Source organism: Molossus molossus, unplaced genomic scaffold (genome assembly GCF_014108415.1).
Source record: "Molossus molossus isolate mMolMol1 unplaced genomic scaffold, mMolMol1.p scaffold_m16_p_21, whole genome shotgun sequence".
NCBI lineage: Eukaryota > Metazoa > Chordata > Mammalia > Chiroptera > Molossidae > Molossus > Molossus molossus.
The window spans coordinates 30,088,739-30,108,815 of NW_023425357.1; the positions used below are offsets into that span (position 1 = coordinate 30,088,739).

The 20,077-nt window shown below is 52.3% G+C and overlaps 2 protein-coding genes across 5 annotated transcripts in view; one reads left to right on the forward strand and one right to left on the reverse strand.

Annotated features, from left to right (window-relative positions):
* The first annotated feature begins 3,706 nt into the window (after positions 1 to 3,706).
* On the forward strand, positions 3,707 to 8,136 carry LDHD (lactate dehydrogenase D). The gene is made up of 11 exons (XM_036275955.1): positions 3,707 to 3,791; positions 4,912 to 5,024; positions 5,243 to 5,384; positions 5,608 to 5,749; positions 5,866 to 6,025; positions 6,335 to 6,534; positions 6,627 to 6,755; positions 6,827 to 6,954; positions 7,415 to 7,505; positions 7,589 to 7,700; positions 7,774 to 8,136. The coding sequence occupies exons 1-11, from the start codon at positions 3,723 to 3,725 to the stop codon at positions 7,937 to 7,939; spliced, it is 1,452 nt and encodes a 483-aa protein (XP_036131848.1). The 5' UTR covers positions 3,707 to 3,722; the 3' UTR covers positions 7,940 to 8,136.
* A 2,047-nt stretch (positions 8,137 to 10,183) lies between these two features.
* The window catches only part of ZNRF1 (zinc and ring finger 1), a 115,290-nt gene continuing 105,396 nt past the window's right edge, over positions 10,184 to 20,077 (reverse strand). Inside the window, exons 3-5 of one of the 4 annotated variants that reach the window (XM_036275565.1) lie at positions 15,189 to 15,294; positions 13,502 to 13,593; positions 10,184 to 10,508 (exon numbers count right to left, since the gene is read on the reverse strand). In XM_036275565.1, the coding sequence (XP_036131458.1) occupies positions 13,536 to 13,593; positions 15,189 to 15,294 (164 nt within the window). In that variant the 3' untranslated portion in view covers positions 10,184 to 10,508; positions 13,502 to 13,535. The other 3 variants (XM_036275564.1, XM_036275563.1, XM_036275566.1) reach the window with 3 other exon arrangements.

Below are 20,077 nucleotides of genomic sequence, written 5' to 3' on the forward strand. Positions count from 1 at the left end.
GAGGAGTGTCCTCGGGTGAGGATTAAAACAAAAAAAAAGAGTATATACAAATTCTCTCTACTATTTTGGCAATTTTTCTGTAAGTGTAAAATCATTTCAAAATAGAGAGTTAAAAATAATATGGATACTCACCCTTTATCTGTTATTCATATGAAAAGGTTTTCCTCTTCCTGCACTGTGGTTGACTAGATGCATCTCTAAGCTGGAGCCTTCGCTGCGCCTTCCAAAGGCCATTCCTTCTATCGCTCTGTTAGGTTGGTGGCTCTGGATGGTGAAGTAGGCGTGAGGATTAGTGAATCCCACGGTCAGTAGTGACTCCACTACACCCCCTTTGTTAAAAGTGAGTCACTTGGGCTGAAGGGGATGTTATGTGCTATACCGTGTTGGTGGATCAAACCATGGCCTGCTGAGGCCATGCGGGCAGGAGAGGTAGATGGAAAGGCAGACCTAGACCCATAATATGTATTGTGTTGATTTCAGTCAAGATAGATTTCTCCCCTTCCTGAGTGGAATGTAGTAAACTTGTTACCAGGTGACTTGACTGGCTGTCTCCCTGAAGAATGGTATCCTGTCAGGGATTCAGTATTGCAGTAGGGTAGACCCACAGCAGTTGGCAGTAGCTAGATCAGCCTTAGTGAGTGGATGCCCATGCTGGTGGGCCCATTCTTAGCCTCTATCCCTACTACCATTATGCTAGCATTGGGGTGGTTATTGACAGAGCTTGGCCAATGACAACTGGCTGAATTTTGCTTTCTACTTTATTTAGTCTCTTGCATGGTAGATGTTCTCTGGTGGGCGTTAACAGGTGATATAAAGATCTCACTTTGTCCCAGCTGGTGTGGCTCAGTGGTTGAGCATCCACCCATGGACTGAAAGGTCACCGGTTTGATTCCTGGTCAGGGTGTATGCCTGGGTTTTGGGCTCGATCCCCAGTAGGGGGTGTGTGGGAGGCAGCCAACTGATGTTTTGTTCTCTCTCTCTCCCCCTTTGTCTCTCTCTAAAAAACAATTTTTAAAAAAAGATCTTACTTTGTACCTATCTACTCCTATAGTTCCAACTACATGCCTCTTCCCAAACCTCTTTGACCCTAATTTTCTAATCTTTCCCTTCATAGGCCTCTGAACAACCAGCCAAGCCATTCATCACTATCCATGGGCCCACATATATTTTTCTATTGGGCTACTTTTCTTTCTTTTCCAAAAATATGTTTTAATTGATTTTATAGAGAGAAGAAGGGAGAGGGAGAGAGAGAGAAACATCCATTAGCTGCCTCTTGCATGCCTCTTACTGGGGATTGAGCCCACAAACTGGGCATGTGCCCTGACGGAATAGAAACCGGCAACCTCTAGGTGCATGGGGCGATGCTCAATCTACTGAGCCACACTGGCCAGGCTGGGCCACTTTTCTTTCTAAAAAAGGGGATGACCAGGTGCATGACCTGGAGCGCTGCCAACTGGGAGGATTTCAAAGGTTACCCCTCAGTGGGGCTGTAGTGCAACACCAGTCCACTTTCAGCTTACATCCTCATCTTGAGCCAACCCATTCACAAATCAAGCTTGAACTTTCCCCTCTCTATTAGCTGGTCATAAGAGTTCCTCCACATGGCCATAGGTAGGAGCTGAGAGAGGAGTGTTGGCCAAGCCATGGTGGATGACATGGGGGTCTGTGCTGCCTACTCATGCAGCTTACTTTGCCCTCTGGCCCTGCCTGGGCCCCATTTTGTTTGTTCCGTTTTTATCTATAATAGGTTGTTTTGGACCTGCTTGACTTTGACTTGGTAGGTCTGATAGAATGCAGGTCATGATGGTCAGCTTTGACCACATTGTCACTTGATGTCTTGGGCTCACATTCACCATCTAAACCAGGACCTCCTAGTAGGCCAGGGGCAGTTTTTTTGTTGTTTGTTCTGTTTTTCTTTGTTTGCTTGTTTAGTTAATCCTCACCTAAGGAGATTTCTCCATTGATTTTTAGATAGAGTGGGAGGGAGGGTGGGAAAGAAAGAGAGAGAAACATAGATGTGAGAGAGACACATTGATTGGTTGCCTCCCACACAACCCCACAGCTGGGGATCAAGCCTGCAACCCAGGTACGTGACCGAGAATGGAACCTGCAACTGCTGGGTCCCCAGGCCGACACTCCAACTGCTGAGCCAAACCGCCCGGGGCTAGGGGCAGTTTTTTAAATAGTGTATAACATCTCTCTGTTGCAGATGTCGTGGCTCTGCTCCAGAACCTCAGGGATCTACACTGTGGTTCTTTCAGGGTTGGCCACACTCTACCTAGCATCTCTTCCCTAACCATACATAGCTCTAATACCATTATCTACATGTGGCTAACGGCTACCAAATCTGGAAGCACAGATATGCGGGACAGGGCCACATCTAGATCTAACAGTTTATAAGAAACACAAGCTTAGCCCTGGCTGGTTTGGCTCAATGATTAGAGTATTGGCCCATGGACCAAAGGGTCGTGGGTTTGATTCCTGGTCAAGGGCACGTACCTTAGTTGCAAGTTCCCTATCCCTGGTTTTCTCTCTCCCCCCACCCCCACCCCTCTCCCTTCTTCCCTTCCACTCTATCTAAAAAGAAAAAAGAAAAAATATCTTCGGGTGAGGATTAAAAAAAGAAAAAGGAAACACAAGCTTAGAGAAATCTATGAAACAATACCACAAGGATGCCATCATCCAAACACGGAATGTGGAAAATTCTGCAGAACAAGTGACCCAGTTTCTTTAACAAGTAATTGGCATGGGAAAAAAATGACAAGAAGAAAACTATTGCAGATTGAAAGAGATTTATGAGGCACATTAAACAAATGCATTTTGTGGACTTGCACTGGATCGTGATTTGAACTGAACTATTAAAGAAGCGTTTTTTGAGATGAGCCAGTTAAGCAACACATTGAGAGTGGAAATGTGAACTCATTCAAATGTGGTTGGGGAGAAGGGGTCTCAGTAGATGTTTATATTCCTGATTTGATTGGGAAGAAAAACAATGCTAGGAATAGCTTTATCTCATAAGGTGAGCAACATGCTCCTTCCAATTTGCTGTGGGAGGAAAAGTGAGCTTCAGATACCTCGAAGAGCAGAAGCCACACCGCTCCATGCTGGTCCTGGGATCTGCCCAGAGGGAGGACGGAGAGGAAAGGGATGCAACAGTTTTCCTTCACTTACCTGGTGAACTGCTGCTCATCCTTCACTCTCCTCTTCCAGGAAGGCTTCTTGGCTTGTCTCACTGCCCTCCTCCATTTCTCCTCTGCACATTTCCACCTCACAGCCCCAATTTCGCGTACTCTGGACACTGGAGCTGAGACTTGCAAGGTGAGAAAGACAAGGGTATGGCCAAGGCCCTGAGCCTGGCTGGAGTTGAGGGTATACAGGAAGGGAAAATGAAGCTGGAGCTCGGATGCCAAAGAGGAGATTGGAAGGAAGTGGAGTAGATGGATAGGTAAGCAGGAACTGGCAGGACCTTTAAGGCCATGACAAGGAGTCTGCCTTTGTTTGAAGAACCACAGGAAGCCCTGCTATTCTGTTTCCCTTTGTGTTAGGCAAGCCTCACCTCTCCTTTAGAAGTACTGATCCTGGCAGACATACCTGACTCAGCAAGGTCTGGCAGGGCCTCCTTAAAAAGTGCCACCTTAAGCAGGCTCCACCCTGAGCACAGCCAATGGGCTGGTGCGGCTAACCAGCTTAAGTGCCCACACCTCTCTAGCGGTTACCCAGCTATGGCCAGTCTACTCCGGGCTACAGCAACCTGGGGGCTGTTCCCCTGGAGGGGCTACTGCTCTAGGCAGGTAGGCAGGGGAAGCCCCCTGGAGGGTGGGCTCCCCACCCACACCAAGTTCCCACCAGGTTCTGTACTGCCCCAGCTCCCTGTGACCTTGAGCAGAGGATCAATGGGCTCACCCCGTGTCAAGCGTAGGTGTTGAGTGAGATGGCCAAGATTCTCACAGCTGTCATGAGTGAGACTCAGGGGTGCCCAACGACAGGTGTGTGGGCTGTGCCTGAATGTACACACACCTTTTGAAAGAGTGCCTGCAAGGCAAAGACTTGGGTTCTGGGAGGCAAGGACTTGGTTTTAGGCCAGGTTTTATCCTTTTTTTTTTATTTTTATCCTCACCCGAGGACATTTTTTGATATTTTGTTCCGATAGAGTGGGACGGAGGGAGGGAGAGAGAGAGTGAGAGAGAAACATCGACGTGAAAGCGACACATCGAGTGGTTGACACCCACACGACCCAACCAGGGCCGGGGACAAACTGCAACCAAGGTACGTGCCCTTAGCGGGAACTGAACCCGGGTCTCTCCGGACCGCAGGCCGATGCACTAACCGCTGAGCCAAACCGGCCAGGGCCAGGTTCTGTCCTTGACTAGCTGGCCTCTATTCCCCATCTGTAAAATGGGAAGAAGGGCTCCAAGAACCCTACAAGCCTCCAGGCAAGGTCAAGGGGGGGTGGTGGGGGCACCATAGTTGGTGGGCAATGGAGCTTTTACTTCCTGTCCTTCCTTTTTCATACTGTTTCTGGTGTGCTTAGAGCAGCCTGGCTGGTCTTAGAGAAGGGACAGAGATGAGCGACCTTTCCAAGTCATTAAGGCAGGGCTGGATACGTTATGGAACCCTGCTGATGCCCCCTTTCGTAGAGCGAATCTAGTCTTATTTTCATCCAGGGGCATTTTTTTCGGAAGTGAAACACTGACCCCTGTGGTTCTGTTTGGAAAGGGCATACCTGCAGAGTATATCTGCTTTTGGTGGGCCCACTGGCAAGGCCTGGGTCTTGGAGGTGGTGTCAGTGGGGGGTGGGGCAGAGGAGGCCTGAGATGCTGGCAGCCCCACCCCTCCCCCTCCTGCCACAGGGGCAGGCTTGTGGCCCCAGGTGTCTGTGAGTGGCCCTGGCAACATGTTTCTTCCCTGCAGGGAAAACTCAGCAAGGACTTTGTGGAGGCTCTGAAGGCGGTTGTGGGGAACCCCCATGTGTCTACTGCTGCTGCAGTCCTACAACAACACGGGCACGATGAGTCCATACACAGGTGTGGCGGGTCCCCTCCTCTGTCCCAGCCCCTGGCCAGGAGTGAGGGTTCTGGGCTGGCTCCTCTCCCACTCATCTGTTTTGGGATACTCTGGCATTCTCTCCACCACACCCCAGTCCCACGGTGGTGCCCCAGGCCCTGTAATACCTTAGGGATCCTTGAAACGTGACAGGACCAGAGTCCCATGCCCCTCTAAACTGCGGAGGGTCTGGTTCCAGGTGCCAACCTCCGGACGCTGTGGTGTGGCCCCAGAATGTGGAGCAGGTCAGCCGGCTGGCAGCTCTGTGCTACAACCAAGGCGTGCCCATCATCCCCTTTGGAACAGGCACTGGGCTTGAGGGTGGAGTCTGTGCTGTGCAGGTAAGGTGGCCCCTTCCCTGGCCAGGCTCTGGCCCCACCACACTTGTCACATTGGTGACATCCCCACCACCACACAGCGTGGTCGTTCAGGTCCAATCCTCCTTACCTGCCATTCTGAGGATCTGCTCTGGCTGCTGGGAGGTCAGCTTCAAAGTAGGGTCCTGGGGGTTGTAGCCTGGCAGAAACACTAGGTGAGCCGGCCCCTTGGCACCCCTCCTGCCAGGGCGGTGTCTGCATCAATCTGACCCACATGGACCGAATCCTGGAGCTGAATGCAGAAGACTTCTCTGTGGTGGTGGAGCCCGGTGTCACACGCAAAGCGCTCAACACCTACCTGCGGGCCAGTGGCCTCTGGTTTCCTGTGGGTAGGCTGGGACCCTGAGGGTTCCCTGGAGGAAGGGCTCTTTCTGGGGCTTCTAGGGACCCCTCTACACCTGGGCGCCTGCCCCAGGCTGCCTTCTGCTTGCCCTCTGCTCTCCAGACCCAGGTGCAGATGCCTCTCTGTGTGGCATGGCAGCTACTGGGGCCTCAGGCACCAATGCTGTGCGCTATGGCACTGTTCGAGACAATGTGCTAAACCTGGAGGTGGTGCTGCCCGGCGGGGAGCTGCTTCACACCGCAGGCCAGGGCCGTCATTTCCGGTGAGTACTCTACCCACAGAGATTGGCACCTCTTCCATAGGTGGCCAGGCTTCTGAAAATGTCACGTGGGACAAAGCTGAGTGTCCTGGGGTTTGTTCAGATTCTCGCATGAGGCTGACATGGCCTGTGCCAGGGAACATCTGCCTTGATGGCAGCCTGAGCAGAGGGGCAGCCCAGAACTTGGGCTCAGCACCATACTTGGCAGGGGTCTGGGGGACAGTGCCCCAGCTCCTAGCTCCAGATGTCTGACCAGAAATCCACTGTTACATGGCTGGGCACTCACCTACATTGTGTGTCTCTGGGGTCCAGGAAGAGCGCAGCTGGCTACAACCTCACCGGGCTCTTTGTGGGCTCTGAAGGGACACTGGGGCTCATCACAGCCGCCACCTTGCGCCTGCACCCTGTACCTGAGGCCACGGTGGCTGCCACCTGTGCATTCCCCAGTGTCCAGGCGGCCGTGGATACCACCGTTAACATCCTCCAGGCTGCAGTGCCTGTGGCCCGCATTGGTGAGCTAGGAACTGGGCAGTCCAGGTGTGCTCCTCTGGAGAGACCCCCTTTGAAGACCAGCTCTCACCTCACCTGTCCTCTCCTGGCCCAGAGTTCCTGGATGAGGTCATGATAGACGCCTGCAACAGGCACAGCAACCTGAACTGCACTGTGGCACCCACGCTCTTCCTCGAGTTCCATGGCTCTAAGCAGGCACTGGCAGAGCAGCTGCAGCGGGCAGGTGTGCTGGGGTGCTTGGGGCAGGGGGTTGCCCAGAGTAGGGCCTGGTGTCAACTCCCCTGCCCCTTGCAGAGGAGATCACCCAGTACAATGGAGCCCTCAACTTCTCCTGGGCCAAGGAGGCGGAAGAGCGCAACCAGCTCTGGGCAGCCCGGCACAATGCCTGGTACGCAGCCCTGGCCCTGCGGCCAGGCTGCAAGGTGAGCTGGGCTGGGGGAACGTGGGGCCCATGGCTCAGCCCATGGACCCTTTGCTCAGCCCACTCACCTGGTGTCCAGAGCCATAGGCTGAGGCCCACAGCAAGCAGGGCTGCCCCCACCTAGTTGTTTCTCATTATCTAGAGGGAAAGCAGAGTAGTCTGCCAAACCCTCAGGAGGGAGCTTCTGCATTGAGCCAGGCCATGGGCACAGGGAAGGGGGTACATGGGGGCCGGGCAGTGACACCAGCGAGGGTGGGGAGCAAGGCAAAAGCTGCAGAAGCCTATGTTGCCTGGATTACAGGCCCCAGCCACCATCTTGTGCAGGGGAAACTGAGGCCTAGAGAAGAGCAGGCAAGTTTGTGTGTGCAAGGCCAAGCCCCCTCAGACCTGGACTAGTGACCCCTTACCTCTGGGCAGGCCAGGGGAAGGGGAGAACCTCACAAGCCTGCCCCCTGTCCCAGGGCTATGCCACTGATGTTTGTGTACCCATCTCCCGGCTGCCAGAGATCCTGGTGCAGACCAAGGAGGACCTGCAGGCCTCGGGGCTCACAGGTTCTGCCTGCCCACTGCTGGAATAGGGGAGGAGAGGGTGGAAGCTGAGCTGGGGGCAGTAGCTTGGTCCTCTGGGCTCCTAGGAACCATGGTTGGACATGTGGGCGACGGCAATTTCCACTGCGTCCTGGTGGTAGACCCGGAGGATGCTGAGGAGCTCCGCAGGGCCGAGGCCTTTGCATACCAGCTGGGCAGGTAAGAGCAAAGCCTGGGGGAGACAAGGGAGTGGGAGGAGCCCCCCACTGATGGTCTCTTCACTGCTTCCCAGGCGGGCACTGGCGCTCCACGGGACATGCACTGGGGAACATGGCATTGGGCTGGGCAAGCGGAAGCTGCTGCAGGAGGAGGTGGGTGCCGTGGGCATAGAGATCATGAGGCAGCTCAAGGCCACACTGGATCCCCGAGGCCTCATGAACCCAAGCAAGGTGCTATGAGGGGCTCCGAGCACTGGGTCCCCAAGCCCCAAGACAATGGAACATCCCGTCTGGACTCTTTCTTCATGCCACAGAACAGCCCTGTCCATGACTCTTATCTGGAGCCCAAGGCCAGAGGGGAGAAGCCTGAAGGCCTGGCTCCTTCGGGCCTCCTGCTGTCTCGGGGAGCCTTTGGTCCAGTAAACAGCTCAGGATCATTCCTGGTGAAGGTGCTTCTTCTTTGCTCTCTTACACATCCTGTCCTGGCTGGGAGAGGCAGTGTGGGTCACCCCAAAGGCTAAGCTCACTCCCCTCCATCCATGCCTCTCCACTGCTGGGAGCCTGGGACAAAGCCCGAGGAACTCAGCACCCTTATCCCTATTCCATCTGCCTGGTGACAGGAACATTCCTTTCTTGATGTGGGAAGGGACCTTGATAGTTCTTCTTGGTGCCCCACCCCCAGAGAAACCTGAATGCCATTTGCAGCTGCCTGGAGATGAGCAGGCAGTAGCTGTGAATGGCCTCCTGCTGCCCACCACCCCCAGGTCACTTGGCCAGTGACACCCCCGGCCTTCGTTCCAGACCTGTCCTCTGACTTACTGCAGCTTGGGGAGGGATGGTGCTCAGGCTACAGATGGTCACTTTCAGGAACCCAGGTCCTTGTCCCAAATGCTCTGCTGGTGGAATCCCAGGGCCTGAAGACTTGCCCAAGGCGGACATCACTTATGACAGACTCCCCCACTGAGCTCCAACTGTGCCTTAGAACATTCTGAACATGTCCTTTAAGCAGCTGCTACCAATCCCTGGATATGGAAGTGAAATCACTCCCCTGTACCATGCCTCTCCAAGTATGATTTGTTATACTCTCAGCTCTTTTGCCCTCAAAGTTGGAATCTGTCTAGCAGGGGCCCTGGGATTCCAGGCCAGAGCTAATGTCTCGGTTACAGTTGTTCCCCCTAAACCCACGAGAGGGCACCTGCCACCATAAACACACAACAGCATCTGCTGGGCCAGTGGTGCCCAGCTTTCCCTTCTGTCAGGGCCTACAGCCCCTCACTTCTGAGGGTTGGGGAGGGGGCTCATGTCCTGAAAGCCAATTTCTACTCTCCACCCACCCCTTGAAGGTCCCAGGAGCCCATTGCATGGGCCCAACTCCCTCATCCCCTGGCTCCTTAGGAAACAGGCTTGGCCAGCCCCGCAGGGACACCCTCCTTCTGGCCTCACTCTCTCCCAAGCCAACTCTTGAGTTTCTTCCCTGCCTCTACCCCTCAATCTCTCTCACCTCTTCCCGTCAGCTGTTCAGGCCCTGGGCAGAGGCAGCCCTCTGTGACTCCTCAGTCTACTTGGTTTCAGAAACCCTTCCTCTGTGTTAATACTGGGTGAAGCCTGGAGTTTGTTCCTCTGTAACTTTTCCATCCCCCTGCTGCCCTGGATGGGAGCAGTAGCTGTGCCAAGGGGTGGTGTGGGGCCAGTCTCATTGGCTCCCACCCCAAACCACCCCATACAGGTCAGCCTCCTGTGTTCCATGGAGACACAGCTCACTAGACCCCACCTCCCAGGTTTCGTCCACTGTCTGGCAACTAGCAGGTGCTCAGCAAATGGCCATTTCCCCACAGTTTATTAGGAAAAATTCCAAATATACAGAAGAGTTGAAAGAACAAGTACACTGTTCAGTGACAGCAGCCACTGAAGATTCAACAATGAATGTTGTGTCTTATTTTGGAGAAACCCATGTGAAATTTACATATTCCTTGACATCATTCACCTACATAATTCACCATATGTTTCCTAAGAATAAGGACATTCTCCTAAAACCTCAACAATATTGAAAAGCCACTAGATGATTTGATACATGTACTCCTGCCCAGGAAGCCCCCAGAAAGTGGGTAGAACCTACCTCCCAGCTCCTCCCTATCCCCTCCCCTCTGAAAACTGTCTGGATGGAAGACAGATACCAGTTCTTACCTGGGAAGCCCAGACACCCCTGTCCCACACCCACCCACGAGCTGGCAATCTGGGTCTGAGTTTGGAGGCAGGGTAGTCAGCAGAGGGCTGCAGTGTGCCAGGTGGGAGTGGAAGTCACTTTGGGTGAGAGAGGGGGTTAGCACCAGCCCTGCCTCACCTGATTCATGACCACTCAGCTCACCCAGGATGCTGCCAAGGCCTCCAGGCCTAAGCAACTGAGGTGGGCATACAGCCCTCTGCTTGCAGGCCCAGGGGTCAGGCAAGGAGATCTCCTTCAGGCCAGCTGTGCTGGAGGAATTAAACATAGAACAGGGAGGCGGTTGCCAGGCAGAAGCAGGCGGCGCTGTGAACAGAACAAGGCTCTCCGCGGTGACGCAGCTACCAGAGGGCCTGCTGTGCATGTGCCAGGGCTTCTGGGCAGACTCTTGGTGACCTTTCAGTTGCATGACTTTGTCCCCACTTCACATGCAAGGAATCTGAAGTTTAGATGAATTAAGTCATTTCCCCAAGATCATTCTGCCAAGAAGTAGAAGAGCCACATGTAGATAGTTTCGAGTCCACGTTCTGGCCACCACGGTGATCACTGGTCCTGGGTCTCTGCTTCAGGAGGGTCTGGCTCCAATGCCTAGGCTCAGACACACATACTCTTCTTTAGTATATCTCTGAACGTACTGACTGAGTGTGCCTGTACCTCAGCTCACATTTGCCCATGGGCCTGCAATGCCCTTGCAGAGTAGGAGCTCAGGAACTGTCTGATGGAAGACAGCTGCAGAACCAGGGCCTGGTGGGGTTAGGGCCCAGAGGGCAACAGCACACAGAGGCCTGAAAGGGCAGCGGTGTGGAGTGGTCTCCCTTCAGAGCTGCCCTTCACAGGTTCTGGATACTGCTCTGGGAGCCTGTCTGGCATGGGGACTAAGGCTGGGTGTGCAGTGCTACCCACTGCCCTGAGTTTCCCGCCCAGCCTGAGCTGTACCTACTCTTGTGTGCCCCGAGTGGTTCTGAGCTGGCTTAGCCCCAAAACAGGGCCTGTCTCTGGGCCTCCATGAAACATGCCCATGAGTCAGCACTGAGACGGACTGATAGGAGGGAAGGATGAAGGCAGGCGGGGAGGCGGGGCAATGGGCCAACACCTGGAAGAACCCACATCCTTGCAGCCTCCAGTGGCTTTGAGATCTCTGCACCTGCAGATCTTGCAAAAGAGTTTTGTCACAACCACTCCACAGGTGATGGCAGACTGATTCTATGATACCTGAGGGTTAGTAAACCTGTGGGACTGGGTTCTGACCTGCCACATTCCCTCTATCCAGGCACGACTGCTCTGAGAACCCCATCCCACTTGCAGTCCCACGTAGTACCCTGAAGGAAGGCTAAGGAGGTGGGGGTGGGGGAGTGGGAGACAGGGTGCACAACCCCCATTTTCTGATTGCGTAACAGCACCATTAAAATAAAGTCACACAATGCATCTTTTATTAGACATTATTTTAATACCATATCAAAACATCTTGACTAATGAAGAAAGCTTTTCCCCCAACTTCAAACAATTTTTAAAACATTTTATAAGGGTTTTTTTTTTTTTTTTGTATTTTAATATATAAATACAGAAACCTATCTTGCATGGGCTGATGTCACATGTGAACATCAATGGCTAAAATGTTCTCAGAGTGCCTGAAAACGGGTAACTGTACATGTTCCTTTAACAGGTCTTTTGTTTGTTTAAGTTTTCTGGGAAAAAATCCACAAGGGTCTAAGGAAAATGTTCAGGCATTTTTGCAGGACACTTGTGATTGTTAAATCCTCTGAACTGACCAGAACCAGGTGGGATGGAGGGAAGAGAATCAGGAATGGAGGGGGGAAAGGTCTTCCATGGGTTTAAAAAAATTTTTTTGGCAATGAAGTCAAGATCTCAGGGTCCCAAGGGGAAGAAAAGTGCAAAACCAAGCCAAAAAAGTGGACAAAGGAAACCAAGGCAGAGCGGCTGGTGATGGAGGGGGCCGAACCGACGGGCGCTGGGCACAGGACCGTGCGAGCGGGCTCCCAGGCCATCAGAATGCGAACCTGGCTCTGTTCATTTCTGTCACTGAGTGGGTTCTAGCTGGGCAGCAGACAGGAATCTGTAAACATCACGGGCGAAAACACCAGTCGACACTAGACTTTTTTTTTTATGATTTTTTTTTTTTTTTTTTTGTAAACACTTTTAGAGACAGACCCACAATGCCTTTCAAAGGTGAAAAAGAAAATGCCCTTTCCCTCCTGGGATGAGGGGTGAGGGGGAGGAGGGCAGTCGATTCTTTCTTCTCTCAAACTCGTGGCTCATCCAATTTGGTGTCCTCAGGGAGAAAGGGAGAACCATTCTCTGAAGTCAGTGCGGTAGGGGTGCCCTGTTCCCACTGGTGTACCCAGCTCAGCTCTGCCCCAGTGTCCGAAGCCTCCTCTCAGGAACAGGGCTGGCTGTCCCTGTGTGGACCACAATACATAAGTCATTCTCCCGTCGGGCCGTAGCCAGCCGCGTGTATCTGGCTGAGGCCGGGCTGGGTGCCTGTGGTTCCAATCTGGGCCCAGAGAAGGCGAACGCCAGGCCGGGAATTTGGACTTGGACTCCAGCGCCAGGCTCCACTCCCTCTGCCTCACTCTCACTGTTTCTTCTCCCCATGTCCTCAGTTTTTGAGGTGAATGTAAAAAGAGAAAATGTCCCTGATTTGTGTGCCATCATCAGCTGTTCTGGAAGTTTACTTGGAATAAATAAAACAAACCTAACAAAGAACAAAAGAGAAAAAAAAGAGGGAGAGAGAGAGAGAGAAAAGAGGCCCCAAAACCTGTGGATATAAGAGGAGGTGGAGTCAGAGTTTCAGTTTCCCAGGAAAAAGAAAGTGCCAGCCCAGAACTCGGAAGGGACAGGTAAGATGGGGGACAGGAGAGGATGGTCAGCAGTAAGCAGGGTGCCCTGGGAAAGAAATGGAGAGGTCAGACCGGAAGTTTCCAGACGGAGACACGTGTGCACATTTTGTGGGGGGGGGAAGAGAGTTGACTGGCCTGCTGTGGAACCAGGGACCTGTGCTGAGGGGTGGGTGGGCTAAGCCTGGCCTGGAGGTCTCAGATCCGTTTGGGGGAGGCAGCCTGAGGCGGGAAGAACCAGCAGTGGAACGATGGTTGATCAGTACCACAGGGGACAACGCATGGCCCCACAGACTATGTTGTTCAGAAAGTGTGATGTCTACATAGGGACAAGGAGTGAGGACTTGCCCTAGTTGCTCAGCAAGCACAAGGCAGGTACAAGCCCAAGGTCCCGAGTTCATGTGGCTTCTCCCTCCTGGCACATTCCAAAAGGCTCTTCCTGAACCTTCTTAAGGGAGATTTCACCTTAAACGTCTGGAATAAATTGGTCTTTCCCCCAAAGAATCAACTGTATTGAGCAGGTTTCTTTCCATAATCATGCAAGATTGCATCTCTTAGCCTTCCCAGAATCACACCCTACCACAGAACTGCTAACTGAAAAGGTGTTCTCCTTGCCCCCTGCTTCCCTCCTAGGGGTGTGTAAAGGCAACTCAGCCCCCACCCTCAGGCCCCAGAGTGACCTGATCCCAAGCCTTGAGCCCAGAGCACCTGAAACTACCGGCTCACCTTTGAGAAGAGTCAGCAAGCGAGCCCAGCAGGGTCAGTCCGCAGGGTGTTCTGGACAAGATCTGTTCACTTCAAACCACGAGTCTATGCAGCTGAGGTGGGAAGCAGCAAGGGGAGACACATTGTTGCTGACCAGGATGCTCTTTAGGGGGCTTGCTCCCGGGGTCAGGTTTCTGAGCAGGGGTTTTCTAACTCTTGCCAGGGGAAAACAAGTGTATCCCCAGATACCCACTCTCTGAAGCAAGAAGGCAGAACACCAAGATTGATCTTGGCTCAGCCTGGGCAGCCAACCTGGCATGGTGGGTACAGGACTGGGTGGATCTGGACGCTGGAAGGGTGGAGTATGGCCTTGAAAAGGATCAAGACCTTACCTGCACAGAGCCCAGGGGGATGGCAACAGATACTAGTGAGGACAGCCAGAGTGCAGGGCAGCTGGTCAGCTATCCCTAAGGCTTGAAGGGCAGGAAGTGGGAACCAAGACTCGCTCGCATACCTCTGAGCTCTGGGGACCTGAGAGAGCCCTCTCCTGGGTCAAAGAAGCAGCTTCAGTGCTCCCTCCCCACGGGGAGACTTCTTAGAACACCCCTAAAATACCTAGTTCGGTTGGCTATGGTTTCAGAGAAGGACAGCGCTCTGGCTTAGTGACACTGCTAAGGAGAGCCAGACAGAAGGCTGACAGTGAAACCCTGGTCTCCAGCGTTTACAGAAAGGGCTGTCTGAATCAGAGGGAACAGAGATTGCCTCAAGACAGCTTTCTGATTTGTAAACCAACATCTGGGTATTTTCAAAGACAGGATCCAGACAGGTAATTTGCATAATTCTCCTCAGAGCCAAAGATTCCCTTCTTCTGGTTCTGTTTGGTGCGTGGCCAGGGATCTGGAGCACTCTGTACTGGGCCTGGACCAAGACCCCCTCCTCCAGGCCAACCTTGAGCCTCCCCTGCATCAGCCGCATCTGTGTGCCAGGAACTACGACTGCCTTGTGGCCAGTGGCCCTGTGAGTCAGGCTTAGGAAAAGCCCATGTGTCAGAAAGAAGCTCTGAGGCTCGAGGAGCCAAGAGCAGGTGGCAGCCACAGGCAGCACAGAACGTCCTCCCGTCTTGGATAGGGAGGTGTCTTCTTTCCAACTGGAAACAAGAACAAGGCTCTTGCTGGAGTCAGAGGACAAATCTCAGCCCTGCTAATTATAGCAGCGTTCAGTGCCAGGTAGTGGCCATTCCTGCCTTCTGGCCCTCTGGGTAAAAGGGGTGGATGCAGGGGCAGCAAGCACACCCCTCCTTGATGTCTTTCTTGCACTGATGAGGGGTCTCACCTCGTGGAGCAGAGAGGCCCATGGAAGAAAAGAAGGCTTGGGGAGACGAATGAAAAATCAACCTTCCAAAGATGGGAATCTTTGGCTCTGTGGGATCCTAAGCATCTCTAACCTGTGGAGCTCCACAGGTCTCCCCATCACCCCCACCATTCAGGCAGGCCATCAACCCAGAGCAGAATCTCTGGCAATTTGGTTTGGCCCTATACTATGCTGGCTTCTGCCTCAACCCCACTAACTCCCCGCAGTGTGTGAGAGGGGGAGGGAGCTGTCCTGCAACCAGAAACAGAATGATGAGTGTTGCCCTTCTCTCCCCACAAACAGCAAAGGAAGGAGCCCCCTGGGATCTGGCTAGGTCGGCCCTGCTGTCCTCTCATACCTTTTGTGATAAATGCACAGGCAGGGCAGCCTGGCTATCGTGTCCCCCTGAAGCAGCTCCTCCAGGCAGATCACACACTCGCCCGCGTCTTTAGTCAGCACGTCATCTGCAGAGGAAGATGGGAGGATAGAAGAGGGTCAGTGACCAGCAGACAGGTGGCACAAAGCAGGCATGGGTCTAAAACTGGTTGGGACTGCTTGGGTACAAGGCACTGTGGGGGACCCAGAAGCCCAAGGCGGATCTGGACCTGAAGGCCCTCACTGCAGAGATAAACATGCAGATCACACATTAATTATGTGAGGATGAAATGGGTTTAATCACCAATAAGTGGCCCAGGGTTAGGGGTAGGGTTTGAGGGCCTGGAGAGGGATAGATGTGTAGCAGAGGCAGCATGAGGTAAACGGTTTCCCTGAACAGACTTTTCCCCTAAACATACACAAAGATTAAGTGCACTGATTTCTGGTTTTAAAATATGGTGATGACTAGCCCTGGCTGGTTTGGCGCAGCGGTTAGAGCATCGACCTGCAGTCCAGAGAGACCCGGGTTCGGTTCCCATGGGTGGCAACCACTCGATGTATCCCTTTCACATCAATGTTTCTCTCTCTCTCTCTCCCTCTCCCACTCTATCTGAACAAAAAATGGAAAAGTGTCCTCAGGTGAGGATAAAAAAAATATATATATATGTATGGTGATGACTAGAGAAGTATAGTAATACAAGGCAAGAAAGAATGGAAGAAGCGGGTACTTTCACAAATATTTGTACATGTACATCCATAGCAGCACTATTCACCAGAACCAAAAGGTGGAAACAAATATCCACCCACCGACTAATGAATAGATAAACAAAACGTGATATATCCAGGCAATGGACTATTACTCAGCCTGAAAAGGAATGGAGAACCAAGGCATGCTACAGTGTGGATGAACTGGAAAAATATTATGCCAAGTGAAAGAAGCCAGACACAAAAGGCCACCTAGTATATGATTCTATTACATGAAATGTCCAGAATAGGCAAATTTATAGAGACAAAAAGTAGATCAGGGGCCAAGGGCAGAAGGGAATGGGGAGTGAGTATTTAATGATAAAGGTTTTTCTTTTTTCCTTTTTGTGGTAAGAACATTTAACAGGAGATCTGCCTTCTTAACAAAATTTAAGTGTACAGCAGTCTTAACTACAGGCACAATGTTGGACATCTCTAGAACTTGCTCATCTTGCATAACTGAAACTTTATACTTGTTGAGTAGCAACCTCCATTTCCCTCTCTCTTCAACCTCTGGGAACCGTCATTCCATTCGTTCCCTGGTTCTATGAGGTTGACTATCTTAAATACCACATATAAGTAGAATCATGCGAGGGGTTTTCTTTTGGGGTGAAATGTTTGTAACTAGATAGACATGGTGATTGTATGACACTGTGAATGTTCTAAATGCCACTAAATTGTAAAATTCAATTTTTCGAAAAAAGGTCCCCCACCCCCTCATAAAACAGAAGCCGCCCTGCCCAGTTTGGCTCAATGGTTAGAGTGTCAGCTCACAGACCAGAGAGTCCCAGGTTCGGTTCCCACTAAGGGCATGTACCTCGGTTGCAGTCTGTCCCTGCCCCGGTTGGGGCTGTGTGGATGGCAACCACTCGATGTGTCTCTCTCACATCGCTATTTCTCTCTTTCTCCCTCCTGCTCTATCTGAAGATAAATGCAAAAATGTACTCAGATGAGGATAAAAAAAAAAAATAGAGACTGAAGCCAGAAGTCAGATATCTTGCCTAAGTCAGAGGGCTCATGAACAGTTGGGCAGGCCCTGTGGGTTGCGAGCACTTTGGGGGTCGAATGACCCTTTCACAGGGGTCACCTAAGACCATCGGAAAACACATATTTCTGATGGTCTTAGGAACAGAGATACTGCTCCGTCTCCAGGCGGGTCCGCCCACATACAGATAACGCCCACATACAACATGAGGAATTGTATTAAAGCGTCGCAGCATTAGAAAGGTTGAGAACCACTTTTCTAACTGGTGCCCTGCTACATTGCTGTTTCCTTGTGCCCTCTGATTTCTTGGGTGGAAAAAGAAACATCTAGGGCTCATAAAATGATGCTTCTTTATGGCCTAGAAGGCTATGGTGACTCAAAGCTGCTCACCAGGAAGTCCGAGGAAAAAGCCCAAGATAAAACCAATTCAAGCCCTGGCCGGTTTTGCTCAGGGGTTAGAGCGGTGGCCTACAGTCTGAAGAGACCCGGGTTCAGTTCCCGGGTCGCAGTTTGTCCCCGGCCCTGGTTGGGTCATGCGGGTGGCAGCCACTTGATGTGTCCCTTTCAAGTCAATGTTTCTCTCTCTCTCTCTCTCTCTCTCCTTCTCTCTCTCCCTCCCACTCTATCTGAACAAAAACTAGAAAAATGTCCTCGGGTGAGAATAAAAAACAAAACAAAAAAGAACAATTCAAAATGTCACGGGCCGTGCACATGAGCTTGGAGAAAAGTCTCTCAGCTTCTTGGCCACAGGACAATCTGTGGTCGTTTTCTCTGTCTGTAAAGCCGAAGGCTGCCTGAAGGCTACTGGGATGGGGCTTGGAACTTGACTGTGGGGAAGCCAGCAGTGCTCACACCCAGCACCGTGCCCAGGGGGCAGCCTTCTTCCCACAGTGGAAGGCAGGAACATGCTGGAGTGGGTTGAGTAAAACTTCCTGTCCCAATCCCTGGGGCCCTGGGAATCCGCAGCCCCCAGATGTCCCTGGGAGCCTAGCAGGGAAGAGGAAATGACTGAAGCTGAAGCTTGGCAATCAACTGGTTCCTACAAGGCTTCCACACTCTCAGTTGGGAGCCTGATGCCCACTGTGGGGAGACCTCATAGCACAAAGCCAAGAACACTGGGCCTGGCACAAGTTGAGGCCACTGTGCAGATGGACTCCAATGCCCCTTGGCATCCCCAGGTCCTCAGAGGAGGGGTTTCAACCAATGCTGGTTGATGAGAACACACAAACAAAACTGTGCTTCCTGACTGCTTGAAGCTGGCAGCTGAGTGTGGGACTGCACATAACACGCTTCTCCTTGTGCCTGATGGCAGGCAAGGCCCTGGTGGGAAGGGAATCGGGAGCCAGAGGGAGGACCCCAGCAAATGACACAGAGACACAGTCTCCACCCCCTGGCCTCATTTCCAGCCTAGGTGCGGAAGAGCCTGGTCTGGCAGCCTCTCAGCATGCGCAGAGCTGCTGGCCCAGTCTCCTGGGGGAAGGAAGGGGCGGTGCCACTGACGCCAAGACTTGCCTGCTTCATTCCTGGGAAATCTCTGGGCAAAGGGGAGACTTCTAGCAGAGAGAATTCCCCTACCAGCATCCCCACCCAAACACCCCAGGACTGTGAGGTATGATCCAACTGTTGTGGCAACCAATGACGACAGCCCAGGAGGGAGCCACTAAAGCTCAGGAGGGCTTTGATTGACAGAGACTCCCCACAGTGACCCATTCAGTCCCCTCCTTTGGCCTCCTTCCCTCCCACCCACTCATTCACCCAGCAGCCTGGCCTGCCAATCAGCAACTGCTGGGAGCGCCCTCCTCCTTTGCCTCCTGTAGGAGGAACACCAGGCCAGACACCTCTATAGCCAGACTTGGCAGCTGCTACCACATCTCTAACAACAGCTCATGGCAGTGCCCCACAGGGTTAGGCAAATCCCCCGCCAGGACCTGGATCCCCCAGACCCAAGAATAGGCATTTCCATCCCAAATATAGGGTCTCAGTGGAGACATAGGCCAAATAAGCACCACTTACTCAGGTCTGCTGGCTCGGCTACAGGTAAACTAGCAGCAGGCATTCCTGCTTTTAAGGGAGCCAGATTCCCTTGCCTTTAAACCTTGTGTGACACTCAGCACTTCAGGGGCCCTGAAGTTGGGGACAATGACCTTTGGCAGATAGGAGGAAAAGGCAGTCAGGATCTTAGAAGAAGCAGAACATGGGGTCTGCACCCCAAAGATAGCTGAGGAGAGCCCTGCGGTGTGGCTCAGTTGGCTGAGCATTGTCCTGTGCACCAGAAGGTCACTGGTCCGATTCCAGATCAGGGTATATACCTAGGTTGCAGGTTCGATCCCTAGTCAGGGCACGTATGGGAGGCAACCAATTGATGTTTCTCTCTCTCTACTTCTCTCTCTCATTTTTTTCCCCTTAAATCCTCACCTGAGGATATATATATTTTTTTATTTTCAGAAAGTGAAGAAGGTAGAGAGAAAGAGATGTGTCTCTCTCACATCAATTGGTTGTCTCCTGCACGCACCCTGACCCGGGATCAAACCTGCAACCCAGGTATGTGCCCTTGACTGGGAATCAAACCTGGGACCTTTTGGTCCACATGCTGATGCTCTACTCACTGAGCCATGCCAGCCAGAGCATCTACCTCTCTCTCTGAAATCAATAAAAACATTAAAAAAATCAATTAATTAAAAATAAAAGAAAGCTGAGGAGAGAATCTTCTAAAGCTGATCTGAGTACCACCAAGCTCTCCTAATACCATTGGCAAAGGAACCTGCCACACACCAGAATTCCCCAGGGCCAAGAACCCCTGGCTGGTCCTGGAACCAGGGACTCCCATGCTTTCAATGGGCAGCCAGTCGTCTGTACGTCCCTCCTCCACCCCGCATACAACTCTCTTCTGCTCATAGCAAAATCAGGTCCCCATCTTGAGGCTCACTCTGCTAGCTAAGCAATTGGTTGGTCAAAATTTGAGTACACATTCTTGAGAGCGAGTTCCCCCAGTCTCAGAACCACAAACAGATGTTGGAAAGGGAGAGAAATTAAAAGGCCATTCAAGCTAACCACATTTACCCACAAAAATGGGTCCCTCCAACTCCTTCCTTATCTCCTAGGAGTCCTGGGCTCAGAGCCGCCCTGGAAGAGGAGAGCAAGGA